The sequence below is a fragment of the Rhinolophus ferrumequinum genome, chromosome 6, assembly GCF_004115265.2.
Source record: "Rhinolophus ferrumequinum isolate MPI-CBG mRhiFer1 chromosome 6, mRhiFer1_v1.p, whole genome shotgun sequence".
Classification (NCBI taxonomy): Eukaryota; Metazoa; Chordata; class Mammalia; order Chiroptera; family Rhinolophidae; genus Rhinolophus; species Rhinolophus ferrumequinum.
Window position 1 is genome coordinate 41,744,871 of NC_046289.1, and position 25,492 is coordinate 41,770,362.

The window sequence follows — 25,492 nt, forward strand, 5'->3', positions numbered from 1 at the left end:
GTACAAGTTTAATATTCATATCAAGAACTATAATAATGTTCATCTTTTGACCAAGTAATGTTACTTCTGAGGCTCAGTTTAAGAAATTAATTGTAAAGATAAAAAATCCATACTCAAAAATATTATTCATAACATTATTTATAATAGAAAAAATGAGAACATAGGTCTAGCAGTAGAAAAACTGTTATGCTGTGATAAATCCACTTATGAAACATTATTCAGTCATCAAAAGTAATAGTTAAGAAGAGTAGGCGTAAAATCCCCTGGTCTGTTAAGTGACAAACATGAACTATGTGTGTATTTAGTTTTTATAACCATATTTAACAGCAACAATAAAAAGTTTATACATAGAAAAACAGGACTTTTTTTTTTTTTTTTTTTTTTTTAAGGCCTTTTTTTTAATAGCACCAAAATACTAACCTGGTTGTGTTAAGAATCCAGGTGGGTGTTTTATTTTTTGCTCTTTTTTTTTTTCAAATTAACTTCGATGTACTTGTAATAAAAATATTTTTATTAACTTTGTTCTTAATAAAGTATGTTTTCATTCTAGTAAAGTGCCAGTAAATTATTTCCTTTTAATGAATATGTTATAAACCAAGCAATAAAGGACTTAGGTATTCAATTTGTATATATTTCCCTAGCATTAATATCTGAATTATTAACAATGCCATAGCTAAGGGTGAAACTTAGAAATGTTAGTGGTTTTATTGAAAAGAATTAAAGTTTTCTGTTCTATTTTTTTCCTACTAGCTGACTTTGGTGTAGCTGCAAAAATAACAGCTACCATTGCAAAGAGAAAATCTTTCATTGGCACCCCTTATTGGTAAGACATTATTAAAATTGAATTTTGTATGTTTTCATTTCTTTAAGGTTAGTGTTCAGCAGTGATACTTAGTAATATAATTGATACTTGACTGAAAGTCTGAAGACTTGCATGCTCCTTGATAGTCATAGTTCTGATTGGTTTAGGCAACTTTGATACTCATTTTCATTGTCCAGCTTTCCCTGTGTTAAAGTTCTAATAATTTCTACTATCTCTAGGATGTTGTATTGAGAGGACTCGTATTACGAGATTTTCAAAAGAAAGGCTCATAGTACAACCTTGTCATTTTGTTACCCTCTCTTTTTGCTCTTCCTTCTATTTTAACCTAGGACTTCACTACTTCACTTTCTGGTTGTTAAATCTCATGCATTCTTCCCAACCATTAGTTTTCATCAGCCACCCTATTTCTAATGCATCCTACCAGATATTGACAAAATAATCTTTCTAAAGCACTGCTTTCATTATTTAAGACAGATAATTGAAATATAATAGAAAGCCTAGTAAGAAACAATATGTGAAATCACTTAGTGAATATTATAAATGGTGCCATTTAAAGTTTTTATGAAAGGTTGGATTCTTTATTATTTGGATAATTCATTATTTGGAAAGAAATTTAAAGTAGCTCTATACCTTATACTAATATCAAAATAAATTGTATATGGAAATAGTTAAATATAAACGTGAAACCAAAAGAAATATCAGTAACTGTCTGCTTTAAGAGTTGAATGAGTAAGCCTTTATTGGCATAGAAGCATAAAATGTTAAAGGAAAAAAATGGTAGATTTAACTACATGAAAATTTAAAGCTACTATATTTCCACCAGCTTAAACAAAAGTAAAAGGCAAGTAGCGAACCAGGAACTAGTGGCTAAAATATAACAAACTAGGTTTTAGTATCTTCAATATGTAAGTTCTTAATAATATCAATAGAAGTATTTCCTTAGAAGCAGCTATTAATATATATATAGGGGGTGGCCGGTTAGCTCAGTTGGTTCGAATGCAATGCTCTTAACAACAAGATTGCCGGTTCGATCCCCACATGGGCCACTGTGAGCTGCGCCGTCCGCAACTAGATTGAAACAACTACTTGACTTGGAGCTGATGGGTCCTGGAAAAACACACTTAAAATAAATAAAAGTTTAAAATATAGGGGCCGGCCTGGTGGCTCAGGCAGTTGGAGCTCCATGCTCCTAACTCCGAAGGCTGCCGGTTCGATTCCCCCATGGGCCAGTGGGCCCTCAACCACAAGGTTGCCAGTTCAATTCCTCGAGTCCCGCAAGGGATGGTGGGCTCCGCCCCCTGCAACTAAGATTGAACACGGCACCTTGAGCTGAGCTGCCTCCCGGATGGCTCAGTTGGTGGAGCACGGGCTCTCAACCACAAGGTTGCCAGTTCGATTCCTCAACTCCCTTAAGAGATGGTGGGCTCCGCCCCCTGCAACTAAGATTGAACACGGCACCTTGAGCTGAGCTGCCGCTGAGCTCCCAGATGGCTCAGTTGGTTGGAGTGCGTCCTCTCAACCACAAGGTTGCCGGTTCAACGCCCGCAAGGGATGGTGGGCTGTGCCCCCTGCAAGGACAACAACTTGAAGCTGAACGGCACCCTCCACAACTAAGATTGAAAGGACAACAACTTGACTTGGAAAAACAGGCCTGGAAGTACACACTGTTCCCCCAATAAAGTCCTGTTCCCCTTCCCCAAAAAAAAAAAAAAAAAAAAGAAATCTATAAAAAAAAAAAGTTTAAAAAATAAAAATAATACATATAAGATGTCATAAAACCTGAAAAACGTTTCCCCCAATGATGAGTAAAAATGCAAATTAAATAAACAATAACATTCTTTTCTGTCAAATTGGAAAATATTTGGAATCATGGATAATACCTATCACTATCAGTAAATATTTGACAGTGAAATTGGACATTGGTAGAACAGTTTTGAAAGGTAATTTGGCAATAATGTTTTTCAAAAACCTTAATCAATGTTTATGTTCTCTAGTCTCAGTTCTGCTTATATTAATTTATCAGAGAGACATACAGATTTATATATGAAGAGCTTTATCACAATACTTTAACAATGAAAAACTGAGGGAAAATATTGATAAACAACAGGAGTGAGTTAAGGAAATTATGTATATTTATTCAAATCATTGGAACAAATTGCTGGTATTAAAAATCCTGTTGTAAAAAATGAATGGTCAGCGTGAGAAATGTAGTACCATTTTATAGAAGATATATATGTGTTTAAGTAAAATTTATGGATGAAATAGATAAAACAGTGGCTCCCTTAGGGTGGGATAATGTTTAACATGTGTACTTCCACATTTTTTCATATATTTCAAATTCTCTTCAGTCAACCCATATCACTTTTAAGAACAGAAAAAGGGCCCCAATAAATATCATTTAAATAGTTAAAAGAAAACAGGTGAGTTCGATTACCTATAAAATTTCCTTCATCGTATGCCTATTTCCCTCCTTGGTCTCTTTTCTGTGACTGTCATCCCCTGTGAACACTCTTCATTAGTCAAAATTATCAATTTTTTGTACTCTGACTATACCTGATATCTCCCTAGTAATCTGTCTTCTGTGTTTATCTCAAGTCCTGCCCTGTCTGAAGAGTGGCACACAATCTGCCTGTCTTCACAGCTCTCTTTTCTATTGAGCCAGGAAGTGCAACAGTCCTGGTCAATTTGGTGCTTCGGTTAGCCACCACTAACTCATTTTAGTGGGCAGAGGAGATGAAACCCATATGCTTTCTCTGGGTTCCAGCTCAGCTTCTTTCCTCTATGAAACTTGCCTTCAGTCATCTTGCTCCATGGTGATCACTTTCTTCTCTTTGCTCCCATGCCCATTACAAATGTAGTACTTGCATAAATCATGTACATGTTGGCATTTTTAGTATACGTATTTTATATCCTCAACCACACTTAACTTGAGAGAAATTGTTTTATAAACTTTTTGTAACCCAAGTGCATATAAAAGCAACTTCTACCTTGTGGATATTCAATATAAATATAAGTTTTAAAATAGTAAACATTAAAAAAATAAAAGAATATTTCCCTTGAGCAATATCATCTATGCTCTATAACTTCAGATGCCATCATTATATACCACTGACTCCCAAATAGATAACTCACACTCAGCTACTCAGTTGACCTTCACTCTTGATTATATTTAACAGTTGTTGGATAATAGCTCTACTTGGATATCCACAAGCACTTCATACTCAAATCAGTCTCTTTAGTCAACCCCTTTTATTCTGTCTCCTCTGCCACTGCCTTCAAAAAGTCCTTTATCTTTTTTCCCCTTGTATTTTTGAAATAGTCTTCTAACTCATCTGCCTAACTATGATTTCCCCTCCTCTCACATTATCTTTCATGTTGCCCTGAGTTTTAGATCAAGTTTACCCCCATAATTAATCTTTCATTTCCACTCTAAAGTCTAAACATCCTTATATAATTGGTAGGCCATTCATCACCTAACTAGCCCCACCTCTGAGATTCATTTCCCCAATACTTTATTGACCCTCCCAAACTACCTGTGGTGAATGACCTTCTTTTAATGTCCTGTCCAACACAGACTGACACGTCAGTAAAATAAATTAAAAATGAAATACCAAAAAGTGATTATGTATTTGGACCAGAGTAAATGCGTACTGTCAATTCCTGTACTTACCACAGACTGATAACAAGCAATTTATGTCCCAGATCAGTCTGTAGATCATACATTGAGTAGCACTGTCCTAACACCTATTCAGGTGTTCTGTGCTCTCTGTCTCCCGGCATTTACCTTTGTTTCCTCTGATTAAAATGTCCAGGGCCGGCCCGGTGTCTCAGGCGGTTGGAGCTCCGTGCTCCTAACGCCAAAGGCTGCCGGTTCGATTCCCACATGGGCCAGTGGGCTCTCAACTACAAGGTTGCCAGTTCAACTCCTCGAGTCTCGCAAGGGATGGTGGGCTGCACCCCCTGCAACTAAGACTGAACATGGCACCTTGAGCTGAGCTGCCGCTGAGCTCCCAGATGGCTCAGTTGGTTGGAGTGCGTCCTCTCAACCACAAGGTTGCTGGTTCGACTCTCTCCAAAGAATGGTAGGCTGTGCCCCCTGCAACTAGAAAATGGCAACTGGACCTGGAGCCGAGCTGCACCCTCCACAACTAGGACTGAAAGGACGGCAACTTGACTTGGAAAAAAGTCCTGGAAGTAAACACTGTTCCCCAGTAAAGTCCTGTTCCCCTTCCCCAATAAAATCTTTAAAAAAAAAAAAAAAGTCCAGACCTCCCACTTCACTTAGCTCCCTACTAATTCATTCTTTAAGTCCCAGGTCCTTTGAGAACTTTTCTCGGATCTTCATGGGGATTTAGGTGGTCTTTTCCCGTATTATGTAACAAGACGCACAAAGCAGAAACTAAAGTAAGACAACACAATTTTTCCTCAGAGCACTAGTATTCAGAGGAGAGGATTCAAGATTTTTAAATAATGAATTCAAAGAGTGCATGTGTCTGTGTATATGGTCTTTATAAGTCTTCTCTAGTAAAGTTTCTTCTTTCCTAGTGAATGCCTCTCTGCCTCTTTCCCTCCAAGAAGTCTAGTGACTATCACAAAAGTAGCAGATTTTGTATCATTTTTAAAAAATAAAAATGGTATATTCACTGATTTCTTCTAGGATGGCCCCAGAAGTTGCAGCAGTAGAAAAGAATGGTGGCTACAACCAACTCTGTGACATCTGGGCAGTAGGAATAACAGCAATTGAACTTGGAGAACTTCAACCACCTATGTTTGATCTTCATCCAATGAGGTGTTCTCACTATTTACAATTATTCCGTTATTAATAAAGTCATCTGGGATAGTAAAATACTAATTACTTTGTTTTCCAAGCTCATTTTCAAGTATGTTAAAGTAGTAAAGGTACAGTAAGGGACTTAAGGATAATCTCATCTAAAATATGCTCTCGTATTGCTGTTCCTAAGACTACGGAGTAATTGTCTGTGCTGTCTGAAACTTTTCCATAAAACAAATTGTCCTTAATAATCATAGTAGGATATTGCAGTTATCTTTTTTTATTATTATTAGTTAGCAGTTATCTTTAAAAAAAATATTTTTTTAAGTCTTTACATTCATTCTTCCATCAATTGAACTTGTTTCTTTTTTTGTCCTAAGTGGAATTATAAACAAATGATAGAATGCAGATGAGATTTTTTTCTATCCTCATTTAATTGTTTTTTTTACTTTGTCTAGGGATAATGAGGTAGCTATGCTTAGTATAATTATCATTTACAGTTTAAGATAAATTGTCTCAAAAAATTTTTTGAGGGCCTTTGAAAGCTTTTTTAATATTTTAAAGGAAAATATGAATTGGGCTAAAATTGAAACTTTTAAAATAAATTGGATAAAGTTAAAAAGAAAATCAATAGAATGGGGAACTTGTAACATGATAGACAGATTAATATATATTACATAAAGAACTCATTCAAAGACTTTCTAGGCAAAATATAGATTGTTTATGAGCAAGTAGCAGATACTAAAGAAATGTGGAAAGCTGTTTCACCTCACAAGTACTGAAGTTATACAAGTTAAGAGATACCTGCATTTAGCTGAAATGCCAGTAAGTGCAGACCTTTAGGAAAATAATTTAGACATTATTTGTTATGGGCCATTCAAATGTTTCAGTGGTTCCACTACTTGGAAATAATTCAAGGGAAGAAAGCTAAGAATTATCCATTTCAAGATAACAAGGGAAAAATTCTAAGTGCTGAATTGTTAAGCAAATTATTTAGCAGTCAAGGGCAGCTGTTACCTATGTATAAACCAAAGAAACATGCAAAATTGATTATTAGTGAAAAAAGCAGAACATAATATTGCCTAATATTGTAGTAATGATGTAGTAATTAGTTAATTTAGATAAAGACTAAAAGAGCAGAAATTTTTAAATAATGTCTTAGGGTGTTTGGAATATAGACCCTTTTTTTCAATTTTTCTTTATATTTGAATCATTTAATTTTTTAAAAGAAAATATTTTGGGTTTTTTAAAAAAAAAATTAAGGAATTTGTTTAGAAACATGGAAAGGCTTTTGTAGGAAATACTGAAATGGAACATTTTAGAACTTCTTAAATCCTCAATCCTTCTATCCCCATACTCAAAGGAGATTCTATGACAGAATATTTATTCTGATTATTAGATGTAGTAATAAAAGTATTTTGGTATTGCTTTTTAATTGAAGTTTTTATTTCAGGGCCCTGTTCTTAATGTCAAAAAGTAATTTTCAACCTCCGAAACTAAAGGACAAAACAAAATGGTAAGTTAAATAACACACAGATTTATAGAATTTTACGGTTGAAAGGGACACAGGTTCAGCTTTCTTATCTTGTAGATGATGAAACTGAAGCCCAGAAGCATTAAACAGTTTACCTGAAGTTTCACATCTAATTTACTTACAGAGCTATGGCAAGGATCTAGATTTTTCTAGTCAGTGCTCTTTTATAATATACTGCTCTCGTGAAACTAATCATTTTCTTATGTTTTGGTAGCTTGGGTAAGAGGTGTGGTAAGAAAAGGATTTGAAATAAATACATTCAGATTTTGGAGACTCATATTTTTACCCTGTATTCCTTTACTTTCATTAATTACAAGTTGACTTTCATGAAAGGTGATAGGAAAAGCTTTCCCAGAAAACCATAACACTTAAAATCAATCCTTATTGACTGTTCTCTACCTTTCTTCCCTAATACTCAAAAAGGTTATTACTTATTTTCATCCTAATTTCTTCTTTCTCATACAAAGTAAATCAGTGTGGTGGTTAATAAGGATATCTTCAATTAGAGGATAAAAATTGAATATTATTTTTGTGGTAATGTCCTCCCATACGTTTTATAAAAGAAACTATACAAATAAGTTTCCAAATTTTTAAATTCAGTGATTTTTTTATCTGGATTACATGGATCTCTTCAGGGGTCTATGGGCCCCCCAAATTTAGTATGTACATATATTCATATATCAGGGTGACAGTTCAGATCTTATTTCAGATTCTAAGAGGCCTGTTCCCAAAACAGGTTTTAAGCTACTGTTTTATTTTTTTATTAGCCTGTCTGCATAGTATTATTTAGGAGTCAGGCCATTCTGGGGATGATGCCAGGAGCGAAAGGCAAATCACACTGTGGAAACAAAGGATTTTATATTCTACTGCTAGCTGTATTCTTTTGTATTGACACGGGTTTCTTCCCATTCCTTCTTACCCCAAGTTTTAAGCAACTGAAACCGGAGGACTTTATGGCAGGAATGACTGAATATTCACTCAGAAATGAATGACTATTAGCTATAACAGGTGAATTCACAGTCAGATTCCAGGGCAGTCATTACCACTGGAGTAGCTTTCCCAGTCTCAGGTACTATCACTCCATGTTATCTCCTCCACAAGTCACCAAATGTAATGCAGTGATTTGATTTCTCTGAAGAGAACTGCTGTGTGGTTGCTGTCATTGGTAATGACTAAGGTTATTCTCTTTTGTTTCTTACCCCATCCCTGTTCCAGTGGAATCTTGGCAAATACCCCTCTTTGGTATTAATTAATCATCAAAACATTATTCCTTTAATTTGTCTTTTTCTCTTCTCCACTTCAGTAATGCAGATGGCAGGAAAACTCTTCTGGTTGCTAAAATCACTCCCTCTTCCTTGCCCTTGTTTCTAAGAAATTTAGTGACCTTTTAAGTGTTTTAAATAATCTCTTACATTACTCACTCTACCTCTATGCTATCCAACTCCTTTGATATAGCAAAACATTTACATACTATGTAAATTAGGCAATGAGAAAAGGTCATTTTGATTAAGTTTCATCCCTAAAACACAAGATTATAAATCCTATAAATGATGCAGCTACCTGTTTCTACTTTTTAATGTGTTTTTTTAGAGCTTGTATATTACTGTTCTGTTTAACTGATGGCATTTTACTTGAGATGAAACTGACATGTTTTCAAGGAATATACTGTGCTTTGGGTTTAGTTCTTTGGCTTATACAGACCTAATGTCCTAAGGAAAAAAATACGTGTTTCAGACTTTCTAACTAGTTGTAAGTTAATTTTACTTAGTAACACCAAAAAACTAATGTGAGTGAAATGTTTTTGTACATGTCTCTTTTTATTTGAAGGTCATCAACATTCCATAATTTTGTCAAAATAGCACTAACCAAAAACCCCAAAAAAAGACCAACTGCTGAAAGACTTCTGACTGTAAGTCATTGAAATTATAGGGGAATTTTCTGTAGTCATGCATTAATTAGGCATATCACCAGAACAAATTTATTTAGGATTTTTAATATAAAAATGTTAGTGATCTCTTATAGCAGGGGTCAGCAAATTTTCTATAAAGGCCGGTCATTAAATAAATTAGGTTTTGTGGGCCATACAGTCTCTGTTGCAACTACTATTTTGCCACTGTAGCACAAAAGCAGCCATAGACAGGACCCACGAATGGGTATGGCTTTAATACCCAATAAAACTTTATTTACAAAAAGAAGCAGTGCACCAGACTTTGCCCATGGGCTATAGTTTGCTAATGCCTGCCTTTGAAAAAACTCTTAAAAATGTTGCCGTCATCTAAAATTAATTGCTTTTCTTGGCTTCTTATGTAAATTTCTAGAATACTCTGTATCTGTTTGTAAACTGCTTTTATAGTAGAAAAAGTCAATGATCACACCAATCTAAAAATCTTTATTTAAATGTCATAAAATTTGTGTCTGCACATTAACATAATTTTACTGAATTAAATGTATGCAAATGTAGAATATACATGATGTTTTCTTACTGTGCTACGGACTATACCACAATGTTCATTTACATATAAGTATAACAACACAAGTAATAAATTTCATTGTTACAGCCAAGGTTGTAATTTTACCACCTGACATATTCATGTTATAAACTTAACCCACAGAGGTTCCTTAGTTTTATAATGTGTAATTATGGATTCTCTGATTAACGTTTTTACTAATACGTTTTCTAATTTATTTGTATTAGTAGTTTCCCATATGCTTGTGTCTGGTAATTACTGAATGGAAATGTACAAATGACATTTCTATAACCCATGGATGTAAAGCATACTCATAAAGTTGTTTTGTTTTGTTTTGTTTTTACTTAGCACACTTTTGTAGGGCAGCCAGGTCTCTCTAGGGCTCTAGCAGTTGAACTATTAGACAAAGTGAACAATCCAGACAACCATGCACATTACACTGAAGGAGACGATGACGACTTTGAGGTAAGGAGTGTTTGCAATCTAATATTTGAAAATAAATATTTTAATATAGCCTTAGAGTTTGTTTTCTAATTCACTATTTTAAGTTAGTTAAAACAGATTTAGCTACAAAGATTAATTAGCAATGTAAACTACACTTAACCTGCATATAATTACCAATCGATACTTTTTAAAATTTTGGTATAATGTACATAACATAATCATTTCTTAATCCTAGGTCTTTCCAGATTTTTGTAGTTTCTTTACTATATAGATCATTAACAGAATACAAATAATTTTTTTAAATTGAGGTTCCAATAGAAATTTTATCTTTTTCAATACTTATTCAAAATTATTATATCTTACATAATTACATATAGAACTATCTATAACTATGCTTGCCTTCTCTGAAAATATTGTCTCTGAAAATATTATAAAATTATTTTTTGAATATATCATGTTTAGCAATACAATTTCCAAATCAGGAATGAAGGCCTTTTCCCCTTTGGCAGGTTCCTATTTATGCCTATATATAAGACAACTGTATTTTTTCACTGGTGTCATTTCCTCTTCTTTTATGATTCCTTTTTATCTCTTGTGTTTCTCTGAATCTGTCTCTTCATTTCTATCTATGCCCTAATTTCCTTTTATATCACTACCTTCATTTCTGGGAAAACTATAGAATTACCTTTATGTTATTCTTTATTGAATGAAATTTTCTGCTTCATGTTCTTAAGTTTCAAATTATACCCTGTAAGTGTCATGATAACTGCTAACACTCATTGGGTAGTCATTGTGTACCAAGTATTAGGCCAAATACTTTTCATGTTAATTCATCTAATACTCAAAACAGTTCTTTGCAATAAGTGCTATTACTGTCCCCATTTTACAAATGAGAAAATGAAGAACAGAAGTACTTGCCCAAGACCATATAGCTAATAACTAGTGAAACCAGGATTTGGATCCAGGCAAACTAACTATAGAGCCTACTTACTCTCTTATTTAGTATGCCATCATTCCTATATACGTACTTAATAGAAATAGTCATTAAACAATCTTTGAAAACTAATCATTGCTTAGTATATAACTTAGTTTTATGATGAATATTTTATTCAATGTTTAATGAACTTTGACTGAAAATATTAAATAAACCAGCCATACATAGATTTTTTTCCTACTTAAACTATCATTTGTAGACTTGTAATAATAAGTTTTAATCCACTAAAAATTCAAAAATTATTAAAATTGTTTTTGCTTAAATGTAGAATTGGCTATTACTTGATTCCTTAATTAGTCTTTCACTGGTTATAAAAATAACCAAATTCTTTTATTCCCCCACACCTTTTTGCTGGGCTTCACAGATCTACTCTACCTTAGGAGTTCTCTATTTCTCTTTAATGATTATCACCATACTTTTCAATCCTTGAAACATAAAACCTTGTACCAGGCAGTTGGGGATACAATGATGTATAATATTTGGCACTATCCCTGCCTTCAGAGAATTTATGGTATAATCTCAAAGGAGATTCAGAAATATGAAAAAGTAACTTACAAGTTTGATATCTGTAATGGACTGGGAAACATAAGGTGCTATGGAGGCATATTAGGGACAAGAAAGGACTCACTATAGAAGCGATATGTAAGCTGAAAACCTGAAGGATAAATCGGAATTAGAGGAAGAGAACAGACAAAAGTGTTTTGGGCAAAGAGAGTAATTGCATGTTTGAAAACCTGGTTATAAGAGAGAAGGCAGTGTACTTGAGGAACTAAAGATAAGTTAGTCTGGTTAGAGCAGAAAACAAGGAAGGAAGTGGTGGGAGATGATGTTACAGAGCTAGGTACTAGCCATTTCAAACCGTGTTAAAAATTTTGGCTTTAGTCTAAAGGCAATAGAACCCGTTAAAAGATAAGGGAGTGACATAATCAGATATGCACTTTTTTTAAAGATATAGAAGTTAAGTTAAAGAAATCTTTAGATTTAGGTGGTGGCATTTATTTTTTTTAATTAGTTTAAAGGATAATTTTCAAATACTAGTAGAAGTGAAACTAGATTGGAGTGTTTTGAAAGATAAGTATAACAACTCATTTATGAAATTTAGTTGGGAAACGAATAGAATAGAGCAATCACTGGAGGAAAGTGAGTTGGTGGGGGATTCATTGATTGATTTTTTATGTGAGGCAACGAAGTTTGAACAGGATTAAATGCTTATGAAAAGGATCCAATAGATAGAAATAGAAGAATCACGAGAAGCAAGATGAAGGCAGAGTCCCCAAGAAGAAGGAAGGAGAAGCTAGGATCTAGATTTTGTTGAACTTGATCTGAAATAAAGAAACACTTCTCTTGCATTAGAGAGAGTGGTTGAGAGTATAGCTAGTAGTTATCTTCTATTTGATGATTTCTGTTTTCTCTGTGAAGTAAGTGGCAAAGTCATCTTCTAAAAGTGTGAAGGAAAATGTGTGGGTTTGAAGAGTATGGAGAGGGTGTTGAGCAGAATGAATGGGTTAAATGACTAGAGAAGTATTGTAAAGAAAGCTGAAACCTCAGATGAGATGAATTTTCAGTGTGTTCTGCTGTGTAATTTTCCTCCAGCAGTGATTGTATCTCAGATGTGGACACAAAGGTAGCTAGTTTAATTCATCCGAGGTTGTCATTTGGTCATGCCAGTGTGCTAAAGGACAGTGAGGTAAAAGGAATTTAGGATAAAGCAAGAGATTGTTTGACATTTTGGACCACCAGATATAACCTGGATAGGAAGAAAAGTGAAGATAGGAGAAATGCTGATGGAGAGTGAGAAAGTAATGGATCATTGGACTTGAGATTCCAATGTGGACATTAAAATAGTGTAATGGGAATAAATAAGAGAGTATGCTCAAAGGATTAAGTAGTTTGCAGTATAGTTGAACTTGTATATCACAGTTGTTGACAGGCACCAGGGTATGATCTTAGGAGTAGAGAGTGCATTGAAGTATGGGAGAATGTCTTTTGAGATGAGATCAGAAAACTTAAGTCCAGAACAGTGAGCTTTTGATGTCTGTTGGTATGATGATGAGTCTTGAAGTAGAGAAAAACACATAGGTAGGAGTCACTCTCTGAATCCTCAGGGAATGAGAGTCGTCAGAAATTTGGTAGGTAGGGGTTAAGCTGAAGGCATAGTTTCAAAAGGATCGGGAACTTACACAAAAAGGTGGAAATAGTTAGCTTCTCCCCCATGATTTACTACAATATTCTTAGTCCCACTGCATCCAGTATTTCTCCCTTTCATGCCCCTTATCAGATTACTCTCTTAAAGCTGACTCTGGTGATGCCACTCACTCCATTTCTTTAAAATCTCCAAAAAACACCTTTGCCGAGAAAATAGAATTGAGAGCCCTGCCCTAACACTCTCAGAATGGCTTATCCTCAGTCTGTCCAGCTTTTCATCTCTTCACTACAACCAAATAATAACCAAGTCCAATTCCCCTAAAAATGCCACAGTTTCCTTTACTTCTTGCATCACTTTGTTCCTGTCCTTCCTGCTGTATTTCCCACATTGCTGCATATTTGATGCCTGCTTGTTCTTCAAGGCCCCAGATCAGATTACAGCTCTGTTCTGGAGAACTTCTGTACCCTTCAGGTGGAAGTCATTTCTCCTTCCTCTGGGCATTAGCAAGTGGTAAAAATAGAAAATCAACATTGCCTGTAATCACATCACCCAGTGCCAACCCACAGATAAATTTCCCTCCTGTTTTTTCACGTGTAAATTTTTATGTGGCTGAATTTATAATGTACATAAATTTTTACTTAATGAATGGCACTTACCATTTTCTAACCTTAAAAGTATTTGTGTGTCTTATCTTCCTAGACTGTAAGCTCTTTGAAGATAAGATCGCAATCTGATTTTCTTTGAATCTTTTCAGTATTTTATGCTGAAATAAATAAGCTTTTAAAGTATCTTAGTGTTAATTGTATTTTTTGTTTGTTCCATAGTTTACTTTATTAGTAGGTAGTTGTATGTGTCAATAAGTGAACATTTAATTAAAAGAGAAAGTTTGACCTTTTTAGTTTATCATTGAAATTTATAAAAGTGTATATATTATGCTTCTGTCCACAGCCCCATGCAATCATTCGTCATACCATTAGATCTACAAACAGGAATGCCAGAGCTGAACGGACAGCTTCAGAAATTAATTGTAAGTGTTTGGTGTACGTTTTCAATTGGTGGTTTTGGTGGGTTGAGCTGGGTGTTCCTGTGGTTTTTTTTAAATAATAAAATCTCAGATTAACTGAGGCTACCTACTTTAACATATCAGAATACCTCTAAAATAGAGGTTGCTGGTCTGTTTATAATGGAATTCCTTTGGTTTACAATTAAGTAGTTTTTATTTTCTAATTATAAAGGTAATATATGTCCATTGCAGAAATTTGCAAGCGGTAAAAATGGAAAATCAACATTGCCTATAATCACATCACCCAGTGCCAACCCACAAATAATACTTTGCTAAATTTCCCTCCTGTTTTTTTACATGTAAATTTTTACGTGGCTGAATTTATAATATACATAAATTTTTACTTAACATTTTCAGAAGTATTTTCCACATATTAGCCTAGGCTTTATAACCATTATGTTTGTTGGTTGCATCCTATTTCAAAGAGCAATATTAAGAATGGGGACTTGGGGCCGGCCCGGTGGCTCAGGCGGTTAGAGCTCCATGCTCCTAACTCCGAAGGCTGCCGGTTCGATTCCCACATGGGCCAGTGGGCTCTCAACCACAAGGTTGCCAGTTCAATTCCTCAAGCCTCGCAAGGGATGGTGGGCTCCGCCCCCTGCAACTAAGATTGAACACGGCACCTTGAGCTGAGCTGAGCTGCCGCTGAGCTCCCAGATGGCTCAGTTGGTTGGAGTGCATCCTCTCAACCACAAGGTTGCCGGTTCAACTCCCGCAAGGGATGGTGGGCTGTGCCCCCTGCAACTAGCAACGGCAACTGGACCTGGAGCTGAGCTGCGCCCGACACAACTAAGATTGAAAGGACAACAACTGAAGCTGAACGGCACCCTCCACAACTAAGATTGAAAGGACAATAACTTGACTTGGAAAACAGGCCTGGAAGTACACACTGTTCTCCAATAAAGTCCTGTTCCCCTTCCCCAATAAAATCTTTAAAAAAAAAAAAAAAAAAAGAATGGGGACTCTACAGGTATCATATTTAGGAGATAACAAGTGTCTGTCAACAATCCAAAACCTTCAACTGGCAAAGAGAAAAAAAGATAAGGAAAAAGACAGAGGACAGAAAGTAAAAAACTGTAGTACACACCTTAAAGTATGATAGTGTCTCCGGTCATCTTGTTCCATGTCTCTTGGGCAAATAATCCATTTCATGCCGTCATCTTAATCCAATAGTCTTGTGTGCAGACTGTCTTTTTGTATTCATCTGCCTCTGTAGATTCTTTGTCATCTCAAGTTTAAGGTGTCCTACTGAGAGAACTCCCACTGATTTAAGATTGGCCTGTGTTTCTATAATTGAGAGATACAGGAATACAAGGATCATCACCCATTTTAGCGTTGTGTTAGTTGTTAACAGTACCTGGCAAGATTCTATTTGTTGAGGTTGGAGAGCAGTTTTCCAGAAGGCAGTCTCTGAGTTTAATTAGGAAAAGGTTTCAGAGGAAATGCTTCTTGGACATGTTTGAATATAAAATTGTGTGTACTGTATAAGTCTCAGCTGTGTTAGCCTGTAATAATGTAGAAACTGGAATTGGGGGCGGTATTCCCAGATGTACAACATGCTCGGTTTTTGGTTCATTGGGAGAGAGAGAGTGAGCTCCTGAGGAAATGGATGTCATTGTCATTCAGGCCAAAACAAACAAACATTTTAGGCTGAGGAAGTCTAATAATTTCTGAAAGTTTACCCAACTTGAGTTTGGAAATTCCATGTGTCCCTTTTATCTTAACTAAGACTGAGGATGATAAAGACAGTGGAGATTTTAAATAAGATGTATTGCCTTACAAATCTCCTTAGTAACAGTTCTAGGGAAGTAAGTGTTTATGTCACTGGAGAAGTGTTTTCAAACCAGGTAGGACACAAAAACTCCAGCAACTTTTCTTTGCCATTGTTCAAGTTGAGGCTTTTTAGCAAACTTTGCTCCATCCTCGAAATAAATGCATAATAACAAAAAATAAAGCCTTGGTTGACAGCAAAACTATGAAAAGTTATCTGAAGTACAACATACCCATATGTTCCCCTACATCAGTATTTTTTTAAACTGTTAAACATGCAGTTGGTTACTACCAACTGCATGACATCCGTTTAGGCTTTTTTTTTTTTTTTTTAAATTGGGGGATATTGGGGAACAGTGTGTTTCTCCAGGGCCCATCAGCTCCACGTCTTTGTCCTTCAATCTAGTAGTGGAGGGCGCAGCTCAGCTCCAAGTCCAGTCGCTGTTTCCAATCTTAGTTGCAGGGGGCGCAGCCCACCATCCCATGCGGGAATTGAACCAGCAACCTTGTTGTTGAGAGCTTGCGCTCTAACCGAGTCATCTGGCCCCTCCTCTGGCAGCTCAGCAGCAGCTCATCTTCAATCTAGTTGTGGAGGGCGCAGCTCACTGGCCCCTGCGGAAATCGAACCAGCAACACTGTTGTTCAGAACTTGCGCTCTAACCAACTGAGCCATCTGCCACCCCCTAGATTTTTTATTTAAAGACAGAAAATACCCAGGTGCATCATTTGAATCCTTAATAGGTACTGCACTATGAAACTTTTGAGGGTTTTTTGGTTTGTTGATTTTTTCTTTCTTCAGCAATTTGACTGATGTGCCTAGGTGCAGTTTTGTTTCTTAGATCTTCTTAGATCTTTGAGTTGATTTTTTTCATCAAATTTAGGAAATTTTGAACTGCTCTTTCTTCTGTTCTGCCCCAGTTTCTTCCTTTTATTTCTGGGACTCCAGTTTAAATGTTAGACCACTTGATGTTGTTTCACAGGTCACTGAGTCTCTATTCTCCATCTCCCATATATACACACCTGTATTTTTGTTCTGTGTTTCAGCTTAGTTTCTCTCACCCTGACTCCAAGTCATTGATCTTTTTTTCTGTGGTGTTTAGTCTGCTGTTTAAGCCCTTTAGTGAATTGTATTTCAGATACTGTATTTTTAAGACCTAGACGTCCATTGATACATACAGGCGTATGTATAAATATAATATACATACATATATAAAGTTTCTATTTCTCTACTGAGAATTTCCATCTGCTTACTTACTGTGTCCATCTTTTCTCTTAAATTCTTAAAGATACTTATAAAAGCTGTTCTGAAGTCCTTGTGTACTAATTTCAACATCTCTGTCATTTCTTTTCTGACAAACGTTGCATAGTCTTGCTTTGTCCTGGGCAATTTGGTATTCAACCAAAGCTTTAAGGAGACCTCTTAGCGTATTTCTAGAGCTCCTTTATACAGCTTTCTCATTTCTGGTACTGTGCCCTTCAAATTCCCACTGCCTAAGCAGCCCCAAACTCCAATCTTTGTTTCCTATACTCAGTGAGACTGTTTCTCTCTCTTTGGGTTCTGCTTTCCTGTACCCTAGAGTTTGCAAAGTGCCTTTAGGGAAAAAGCCAGGGTCAGTGTGGATCTTACCACCATGTATTTCTCTTCTCTCGAGCCTTGTGGTGTCTGTTATCCATTGCCTTAGAATAGTTGCTTCCTATAGTTTGTGCACATACACACACATTTGTATTACATGTATGTAGTTTTTTATAGCAGAAGGATAAGTCCAATTCCTGTTACTTCATTATGGCTAGAATCTGCATTATCTTTTGGAGATAAATGAGGATTATATAATAGAAAACCTCCTACCTTTGTATTTTCATAGGCCAAAGATGCACCCAAAGGTACTGCCAGGATTTTCTTTAAAACAAAATAAAACAACTTGGAGTCCAGTCTACCACATAGAGCAATGGCATTGAAGGCTCTGGCATTCTATGCCATAAGTCATGGTGGCAGTCACTTTAAGCTAGTGAGATAGAATTTGAATTTTTTTTTTTAAGGAATATTTTTCTTACATATTAAAACAGCTTTAATATTCATGCTATTATACATGAAATCTCATTTTCAATCACTGAAACTGGTACACTGGGATACAGTTGACATTTTACTATATTTTTAATCCATATTGATGAAACATTTATGAAGCATTTTTTCTCTATGAACTTTTTTGTCTTGAAATTTTCTAGATACAGAATTCTTACTATTTAAAAAATGATATTTTCTTTCTTTTCCATATTTATACCTTCTATAATTCATCTCTAGACCTGCTTGCCAGTATTTCTAGTTGTGACAAAAAAAGAAAAAAACCAACAAAAACCAGCTCATCTCTGTCTCAAATGAGTGAAATGGTTCTTTGTGAATTATAGTTATTGAATTAACATTTTTTTAAATTATGTTAAGAAACAAGCCATTAATGAACAAAGGCTTTTTATTTTAGGTTATATTTGAAAAGTAGATACTGTATTTTAGGGAATGTCTTCCAATCTTTGATTGTAAATTTTATGATTTAATGTTTTTAATGTAATTAATTATGTATGTACTTTTTATTGCTTTATGAGTCTTGTTTTTAGGGATAAGGACAACTGGATTTTTTGAAAGTGCTTTTTAAAATGTATTTCATTTACCAAGATTGTATTAGGAATCTTGCATCTCTCTGATGCAAGTGTGAGTATTTTTTGGGGGGGAGGTCTTTTAAGTCATTTTAGATTTTAGAATTTTAAGATTCTGTGTACTTTATGAGTAGATAATAAGCTATCCTTTTCCGTGTTTTAGAATATCTCATTTAAAAGAAGTACTCTTTGAATATTCATAATAATTCTAAAATCAGTCTGACTAGGCCAAATAAAATACACATTTAGTAAAATATATTAGATTCCTGAATACCATTGTAACATTTAATTTGACAAATATAATTTCTTTTAGATAATTATAGGTAATTTTTTTGGGGGGAGGGTAATCCTGCCATAAAATTGTAGCTTAAATTAGTCTGAAAACAGAGCCTGCAGCCTAGATAGAGAAAATTTTTAAAGTGTTTTGTTAGTCATCTACTTTTAATTAATTTTTTAAAATCTCATACACAAAAAGTGCTATTTAATTTTCTGACTTCAACCGAGAATTAAGTAGTTATTAGAAGATACCAGATTGTTACTTTGTTTTAGTAAGCATAAAGAAATGGGTACTCTTTTAGTAACAAAATAAGAGATTTTGTGTTTTCTTCTCTTTCCTCTCTCACCCCAATACACATGCTTCTCATTACATTTCTGAGATTAACCCTTTAAGAGTTTGTGATTATCTGTTATATATTTTGCAGTTGATAAATTACAATTTGAACCTCCTCTGAGAAAAGAAACAGAAGCACGGGATGAAATGGTAGGAATTATGATTTTAAAGTACTTTACACATTAAAATTTGAGAAAACTTATAGTTAGGTGTACTTTGACTAGGATACAGTGTGTAATATACCATTTTAACCATTCATTTTGACTCTTTGGAGACTTTTGAAGAATTTACATGAAGTTAAGTACTGTATATGGAATTTGATACTCAGCTTTAAGCTCTCAGGATCTTTTTTCTTATTGATTCTATAAGGTTTGTAGTACATTTTTGCATTGCCTTACTATTTTTAATAGTTATTTGTTAACATAGCTTTTTTAACCATTGCTCTTATTCTGAGAGTGCTATTTAGTTAACTCTCTCCTTGTCTGAAAGGAAACAAGTAATAGAACAAGATATTATTAGAGACAGCCTGGATGTTATCTTATCTATTTTATTTTTAAGCTTTAGTAAAAGTATAGTTTCTAGAGTATTGTCTTCTATTAATGGATTTCTTCCTCCTTAACTTTCTTTCTACAGTATGTATATTGCTGTATAATAAACCCTCAATGTCAATGCTAGTAGGAAAAAAATAATAGCACCAATAAATTAATGATAAAATAATAATATGTTTAATTCTCCATGTTAATGGAGTAGTGATGCAAATCAGTTAGGTTTTTCTGTTTTGCTTTGGATATACTAGCACATTGGTAAATAGGGCTTGTCATACTTGAAGCTATATTTAGTATGTTTATGGAATTTGTTAAGTTTTAGTCAACTGATAATGAGTCATTGACCTAAATATGTCAAATGACAGCAAATCTAGCGGGAGATTTAAAAATTGATTGAATGCCAAGATGATTAACAATTATGACACTGAATGTTTTCTTGAATCAAATAAAATGATTAGTATCTGTTAATAAGGTAACATTTTAATCTATTTTATACCTTCAAAGGGAGTATCATCAGATCCAAGCTTTGTATTACAGTGGAATCCTTTTATTGATGGTGCAAATACTGGAAAGTAAGTTGTTTACTAATATAATAACTTTATTTTACTTGATTATGTAAGAGCAGTATTAGGGGGGAGTGATTTATCCTAATAAGGTTTAATTTTCATTCTTAAAACGGTTGTACTATGCCTCTTGGCAGTGTAAAGCTTCTGACTTTTTTTTTATTACCAGAAGTTGTCATATGTTGATCTTTAAGGTTTTTGGGTTTTGTTCTTTAAATTAGAATCTAGTATGTGTAATGTTAATATACTGAAAGATGAGCCACATGATGTCATGGGGAAAAAAATACTGTATAGTAGGAGTCAGAAAGCCCCAATTTAATTTCTATAATGTAGTTACTTCATATTCTTGATCTATCATCCCTCAGCAATTAAGTGACAAGGATAGCCTAGATGAGTTGTTCCGAACCAATTGTGCATTGCAGTGCCTAGAGAGCTTTTTGGAAATACAGATTCCCGGGCCCCCACATTAGGCCTATAGATCTAGGTAACCGGGCCTATAAGCCACATCTGGCCCACTGCCTACTTTTTATACAGCCTACAAACTAGAATGGTATTTACATTTTTTAATGATTGAAAGAAAATCAAAAGAACAGTGATATTTTGTTACACATGAAAATTATGTGAATTTAAATTTCAGCGTTTATAACTGAAGGTGTGTTGGAACACAACGGAGCTCATTAGTTGATATATTATCTATGGCTGCTTTCATGCTACAACAAGAGTTAAGTAGTTGTGACCACTGTAGGGTTTGGAAAGCCTACAATATTTACTATCTGGCCCTCTATAGAAAAAGTTTTCCAACCCCTTCTATAGAATACAATCTTTGGGACTGGAATCTAAGAATCCTGAAAGCTTCCCAGTTGATTGCAATGACTATGGTAAATGAATGGAACCAGTGGGCTAGATCAGTGATTCTCAAACTTTGAGGTGCCTGGAGGATCACCTGGAGATCCTGTTAAAATGCAGATTCTGATTCAGTATGTCTAGAAGATGTGTTTATAAAGTTTCCAGGTGATGCCAAAGTTGCTGCTCTGTGGACCCCACTTGGAGTAGCAAAAGGGTTGATGATATGGCCATTTGAATCTGTGATTCACTGTGGGTTCCTAAAATTCTGTTTTTTGAAATTCACTAAAATTCTGACTCTTTTTTACTAAGTTTAATTTTTATTACATATTAATTGTAGCAAAGCATAACCATAAAGTAAAAACGTCTTTGTGTTCACTGTATAAAAATCTCTATTTTTATGGTTAGACTAATACGACTTGACAGAATGAGGTCTTGGGTCCTTCTATAGATTTTAAAAATATCGTGTACCATGATCTAATCGTCTTTTCTATCCCCTGAATATAAACAGATTTTAATGCACATTTAATGGTGTCACCATGTAACGATCATTTATCACCATCTAAATTGCATTTTTCTCTTTGTATTAGATCAACCTCAAAACGCTCAATACCACCTCCCCTACCTCCTAAGGTGAGCTACTGAAAGATTTTAAATAATAAATTCTTATTTAAATAAATTTTTAAAATAATTTGATTGAATTTGTTCAAAATTCTCTTAAATATACTTCAAATAAATAGTTTTCAAGAGGGGAGTATGAAGATGTAAAATATTTATTAAAAGAGATTTCATGACAAATACAATGTTTTAAGAGCTATTAGAAAAAGGCAAAAATAGATTATTACTCATTTGAGAAAATACTTGGCTGAATGTAGAAGAGAGTTCATTTACATTCCTCATTTATTACTACAGTCTGACATTTCAGCAGAAGTCATACTTCATTAAGTCATTTTCCTTGCTGGTTTCTAGGTATTAAAATTTTGTGGATTGTTTAGATAATTCTATCACATAAAAATTTTATCAGTTGGGTTTGGCTGGGATTGATTAAAAATCACATGACAAATTCATGGTTGTTGGGACAGTAATTCAATTCTTACTCACTTAGCCCAGTAAATTAAACTATATAGAAGAAAGAAAAAAAGGCATATCCTCCTCCCCATAAAGTCTTTGATGTGTAATGATAATGAAGTATTACTGTGTTATATCCAAATTTGTTAAAGTACTTTTGTCTTATCATCACTAGCCAAGGATAAACAGTTACCTTGAAGATAACCTCCTAGATGAAGAAAAATCATCGACTATAAAGCGCTGTCCTGATTCAGAGAACAGAGCTCCCCAAGTTCTCAGAAGACAGAGTAGCCCAAGTTGTGTTCCTGTAGCTGAGACTTCCTCTCTTGGTATGGCTAGCAGTATTAGCAGCCCTGGAGTGCATACAGCTAGATACTGTGATCTGGGTAAATAAATCAGAGTGAAAACTGAAAAGAAAGCCATTTTATTCATATTTTAAAGAATGTCTGTGTTCTTCAGTTAGTATTTAAAGCTTTGTGAAAGTTCTTTAAAATTCCACATGGATGGGCTATAAATAGAGCCCAATTCAACCCTAATTTGATCCCTTACTAAATATTATAGGATCTAGAAAGATGAGTGGATGTTCCTGCCCTTCAGAAGTACAGGATTTATAGCAGAAGTGATACCCATGTACACATAACATTAGCTAAGACAGTTTGTATAAGGGTCTCCTATAATAATTAACTATGTAATAGAAGATATATATATATGTGTATTTCTGAGGGAGATGAGAGGTCCGCTCTTGCAGAGTATTCAAGGGCTTGGTGAGCCTTCAGTATGTGGAGCCAGTGCTGACAGCAGTCTTAGAGAACAAGAGAGACTGAGCAAATGCACTGAAGCAGGAAAGCTTGAATTATGTTGATATGGAATGATAGAAGTGTGAGCTTTTGAAGGGTACCTACTGGGATATAGGACTAAGAAGGTAGATCGAAGTTCAATTATGAAAGGCCTTGAATATCAGCATCAGTAGGTCAGATTTCATTTTTCTTTCAATATGAAAAGACATTTATTGACATGCATTGAGACCACTGCTAAAGATGCCCTTCCACCTCTATAGAACCCAGAGACAGGCACCAAAGATGCTTTAACTCATCTGACAGTAGAGAGTATTTCCCAATAAAGAGTTACCAAGTGGAAAACAAGTATTAGGGGAAAGGGAAAATTATTTTTCAAGGAAAGTGCTTGTTTGTATGTTCATTCAAGTTTTAACCATGGTTCTCTTTAGGAAATGGTGATGGTATCTCAAAACTGATGAGTGAAAATACAGAAGGATCAGCACAAGCACCACAGTTACCACGTAAAAAGGACAAGCGTGATTTCCCTGTAGGTATAAGAGGCATTTGGTGATTAGTAGTAACTAATACTATGTTTATCATATAAGGGGCATAGTCTATTTAATTGAAGAATTTGAATAACTGAATTTCTAAATGTGTAAAGTTTTAAGAGGTCTTACAGTATTAAAAATTATTTTTCCCCACAGAAACCAGTCATTAATGGCCTCCCACCCACCCCAAAAGTGCTGGTAAGGAATATTTTTTATGTGAACCACTTGCCAGTTTTTCTCTCTTTAGAAGTAGCGGAAATTTGTTTATTTGCTATCAAGTGTCTTGAGCTATTAAAGGCAAGATTCATAAAATACAAAGACATTAAATGGATTTGGATATACTATGTGCCCTAATTTGAGTGAATTGGTTAGAATTCGGAGTTTCACTTTTTAAATACAGGCAGTTGGGTTCTCAGATTAGCCTACAAAGGCCAATTTAATTTTCATGTGATATTAATAGTACTTTGTCCTCTTCATTATATGGGTTAAATATCTTTCTACCCCAAAGCCGTTTTCACATTGAACTGTGCATGCACAGTAAAAAGGAACAGGGAAGCTTATCTTAATGCTTGTTCTCTGGCCCTTCAGTAGAACTTATCTGTAAGGTGGTTCAGCCAATCACATGAATAGGATACTTTATAAATTGTACCTTTTTTCATGAAAAGTCTAGGATGTAATATAAATATTAGTCTTTTTGTCTGTTATCACTATTAAGGAGTTATACTGCAGTTATAATCACTACAGTGCTACTAGATAAAATCATCCATTATTTCACATTATTACATGTTAGTCCTAAAGATAAGTAGTGACTTAAAATTCCTAGAATGTATCATTGATGTATGTAGACATTTTGATAAATTTGATATTTCTGTCCTAAAATATGGATTATACAAAGATAGAATATGAGATTCTTAGTAGAAGGGGTTAAATTATATCAAAATAAGAATTTTGTTTTGTAATGAAAGCATAAGTATATGCAAATGAGAGTCAGTTTAGCATTTCATAATCTTGGCTATTTTCTAAGAATATATAAAATTATTTAATCAAATAAGTCAAAAATTTTTTTCTTTATAAATAAGATGGGAGCATGTTTTTCCAAAGTTTTCGATGGCTGCCCTTTGAAAATTAATTGTGCAACATCCTGGATACATCCTGATACTAAAGGTAAAATTTCTGAACTTTGGTATACATCTCCAGTAAAATATTTGTTATGGGAAAGGATCTTTATGATCAATAAACTGAGGTGGTTTATTTTTAAAATATTATTTAGAGCCTAAATAGTGTAGGTACCAGCAACAATCCAAGCAGGTAAATAGAATTTTGGTTTAAGGCATTAGAATTTAAGAGAATACAGGAACTGTTCCTGATAAAAGGAGGCCAAAGAGACATCACAACTAATTGCAAACATAATTTGAGATTTTCTTTTATGTAAAAAGACAATACTGGGACAATTGATAATCTCATAAGTATAGTGAATGGATTAGATAATAGTATCATTTCAGTGTTAATTTCCTGATTTTGATCATTGTACTGTGTTATATAACTTTTTTTCTTTTTCTTTAAGAAATGCACACTGACGTATTTAGGAGTAAAGGGACATTGTGCTTGTAACTTACTTGAAACAAAAACCAAAAATATTTAGAAAACGAAAATGTGTGTATGGAGAGAGAAAGAAGGATATAGCCAAAGTAATAAATGTTAATGTGAAATCTGTGTGAAGGATATTCAGGAATTCTTTGTACTGTTACAGCTTTTATGTAAGTCTGAAATGATGATGAATAGAATTTATTTTTTAAAAATTTAGACTGTATATTTTTAAATTGAGGAAGCATAATACATAGAGGCCAAAAGTTGGAATCAAATAGATTGAGTTTGAATTC

The 25,492-nt window shown here is 34.4% G+C and overlaps 1 protein-coding gene across 3 annotated transcripts in view; it reads left to right on the forward strand.

Annotated features, from left to right (window-relative positions):
- MAP4K5 (mitogen-activated protein kinase kinase kinase kinase 5) overlaps positions 1-25,492 on the forward strand; it is a 91,920-nt gene that overhangs the window by 43,836 nt on the left and 22,592 nt on the right. For all 3 annotated transcript variants that reach the window (XM_033107796.1, XM_033107795.1, XM_033107797.1), the window contains exons 9-21: positions 751-823; positions 5,481-5,612; positions 7,048-7,110; positions 8,956-9,037; positions 9,945-10,061; positions 14,129-14,207; positions 19,361-19,419; positions 20,319-20,386; positions 21,811-21,853; positions 22,464-22,617; positions 23,514-23,611; positions 23,769-23,810; positions 24,692-24,776. In XM_033107796.1, coding sequence (XP_032963687.1) covers positions 751-823; positions 5,481-5,612; positions 7,048-7,110; positions 8,956-9,037; positions 9,945-10,061; positions 14,129-14,207; positions 19,361-19,419; positions 20,319-20,386; positions 21,811-21,853; positions 22,464-22,617; positions 23,514-23,611; positions 23,769-23,810; positions 24,692-24,776 — 1,095 coding nt within the window. The remainder of the gene's footprint in view (positions 1-750; positions 824-5,480; positions 5,613-7,047; positions 7,111-8,955; positions 9,038-9,944; positions 10,062-14,128; positions 14,208-19,360; positions 19,420-20,318; positions 20,387-21,810; positions 21,854-22,463; positions 22,618-23,513; positions 23,612-23,768; positions 23,811-24,691; positions 24,777-25,492) is intronic.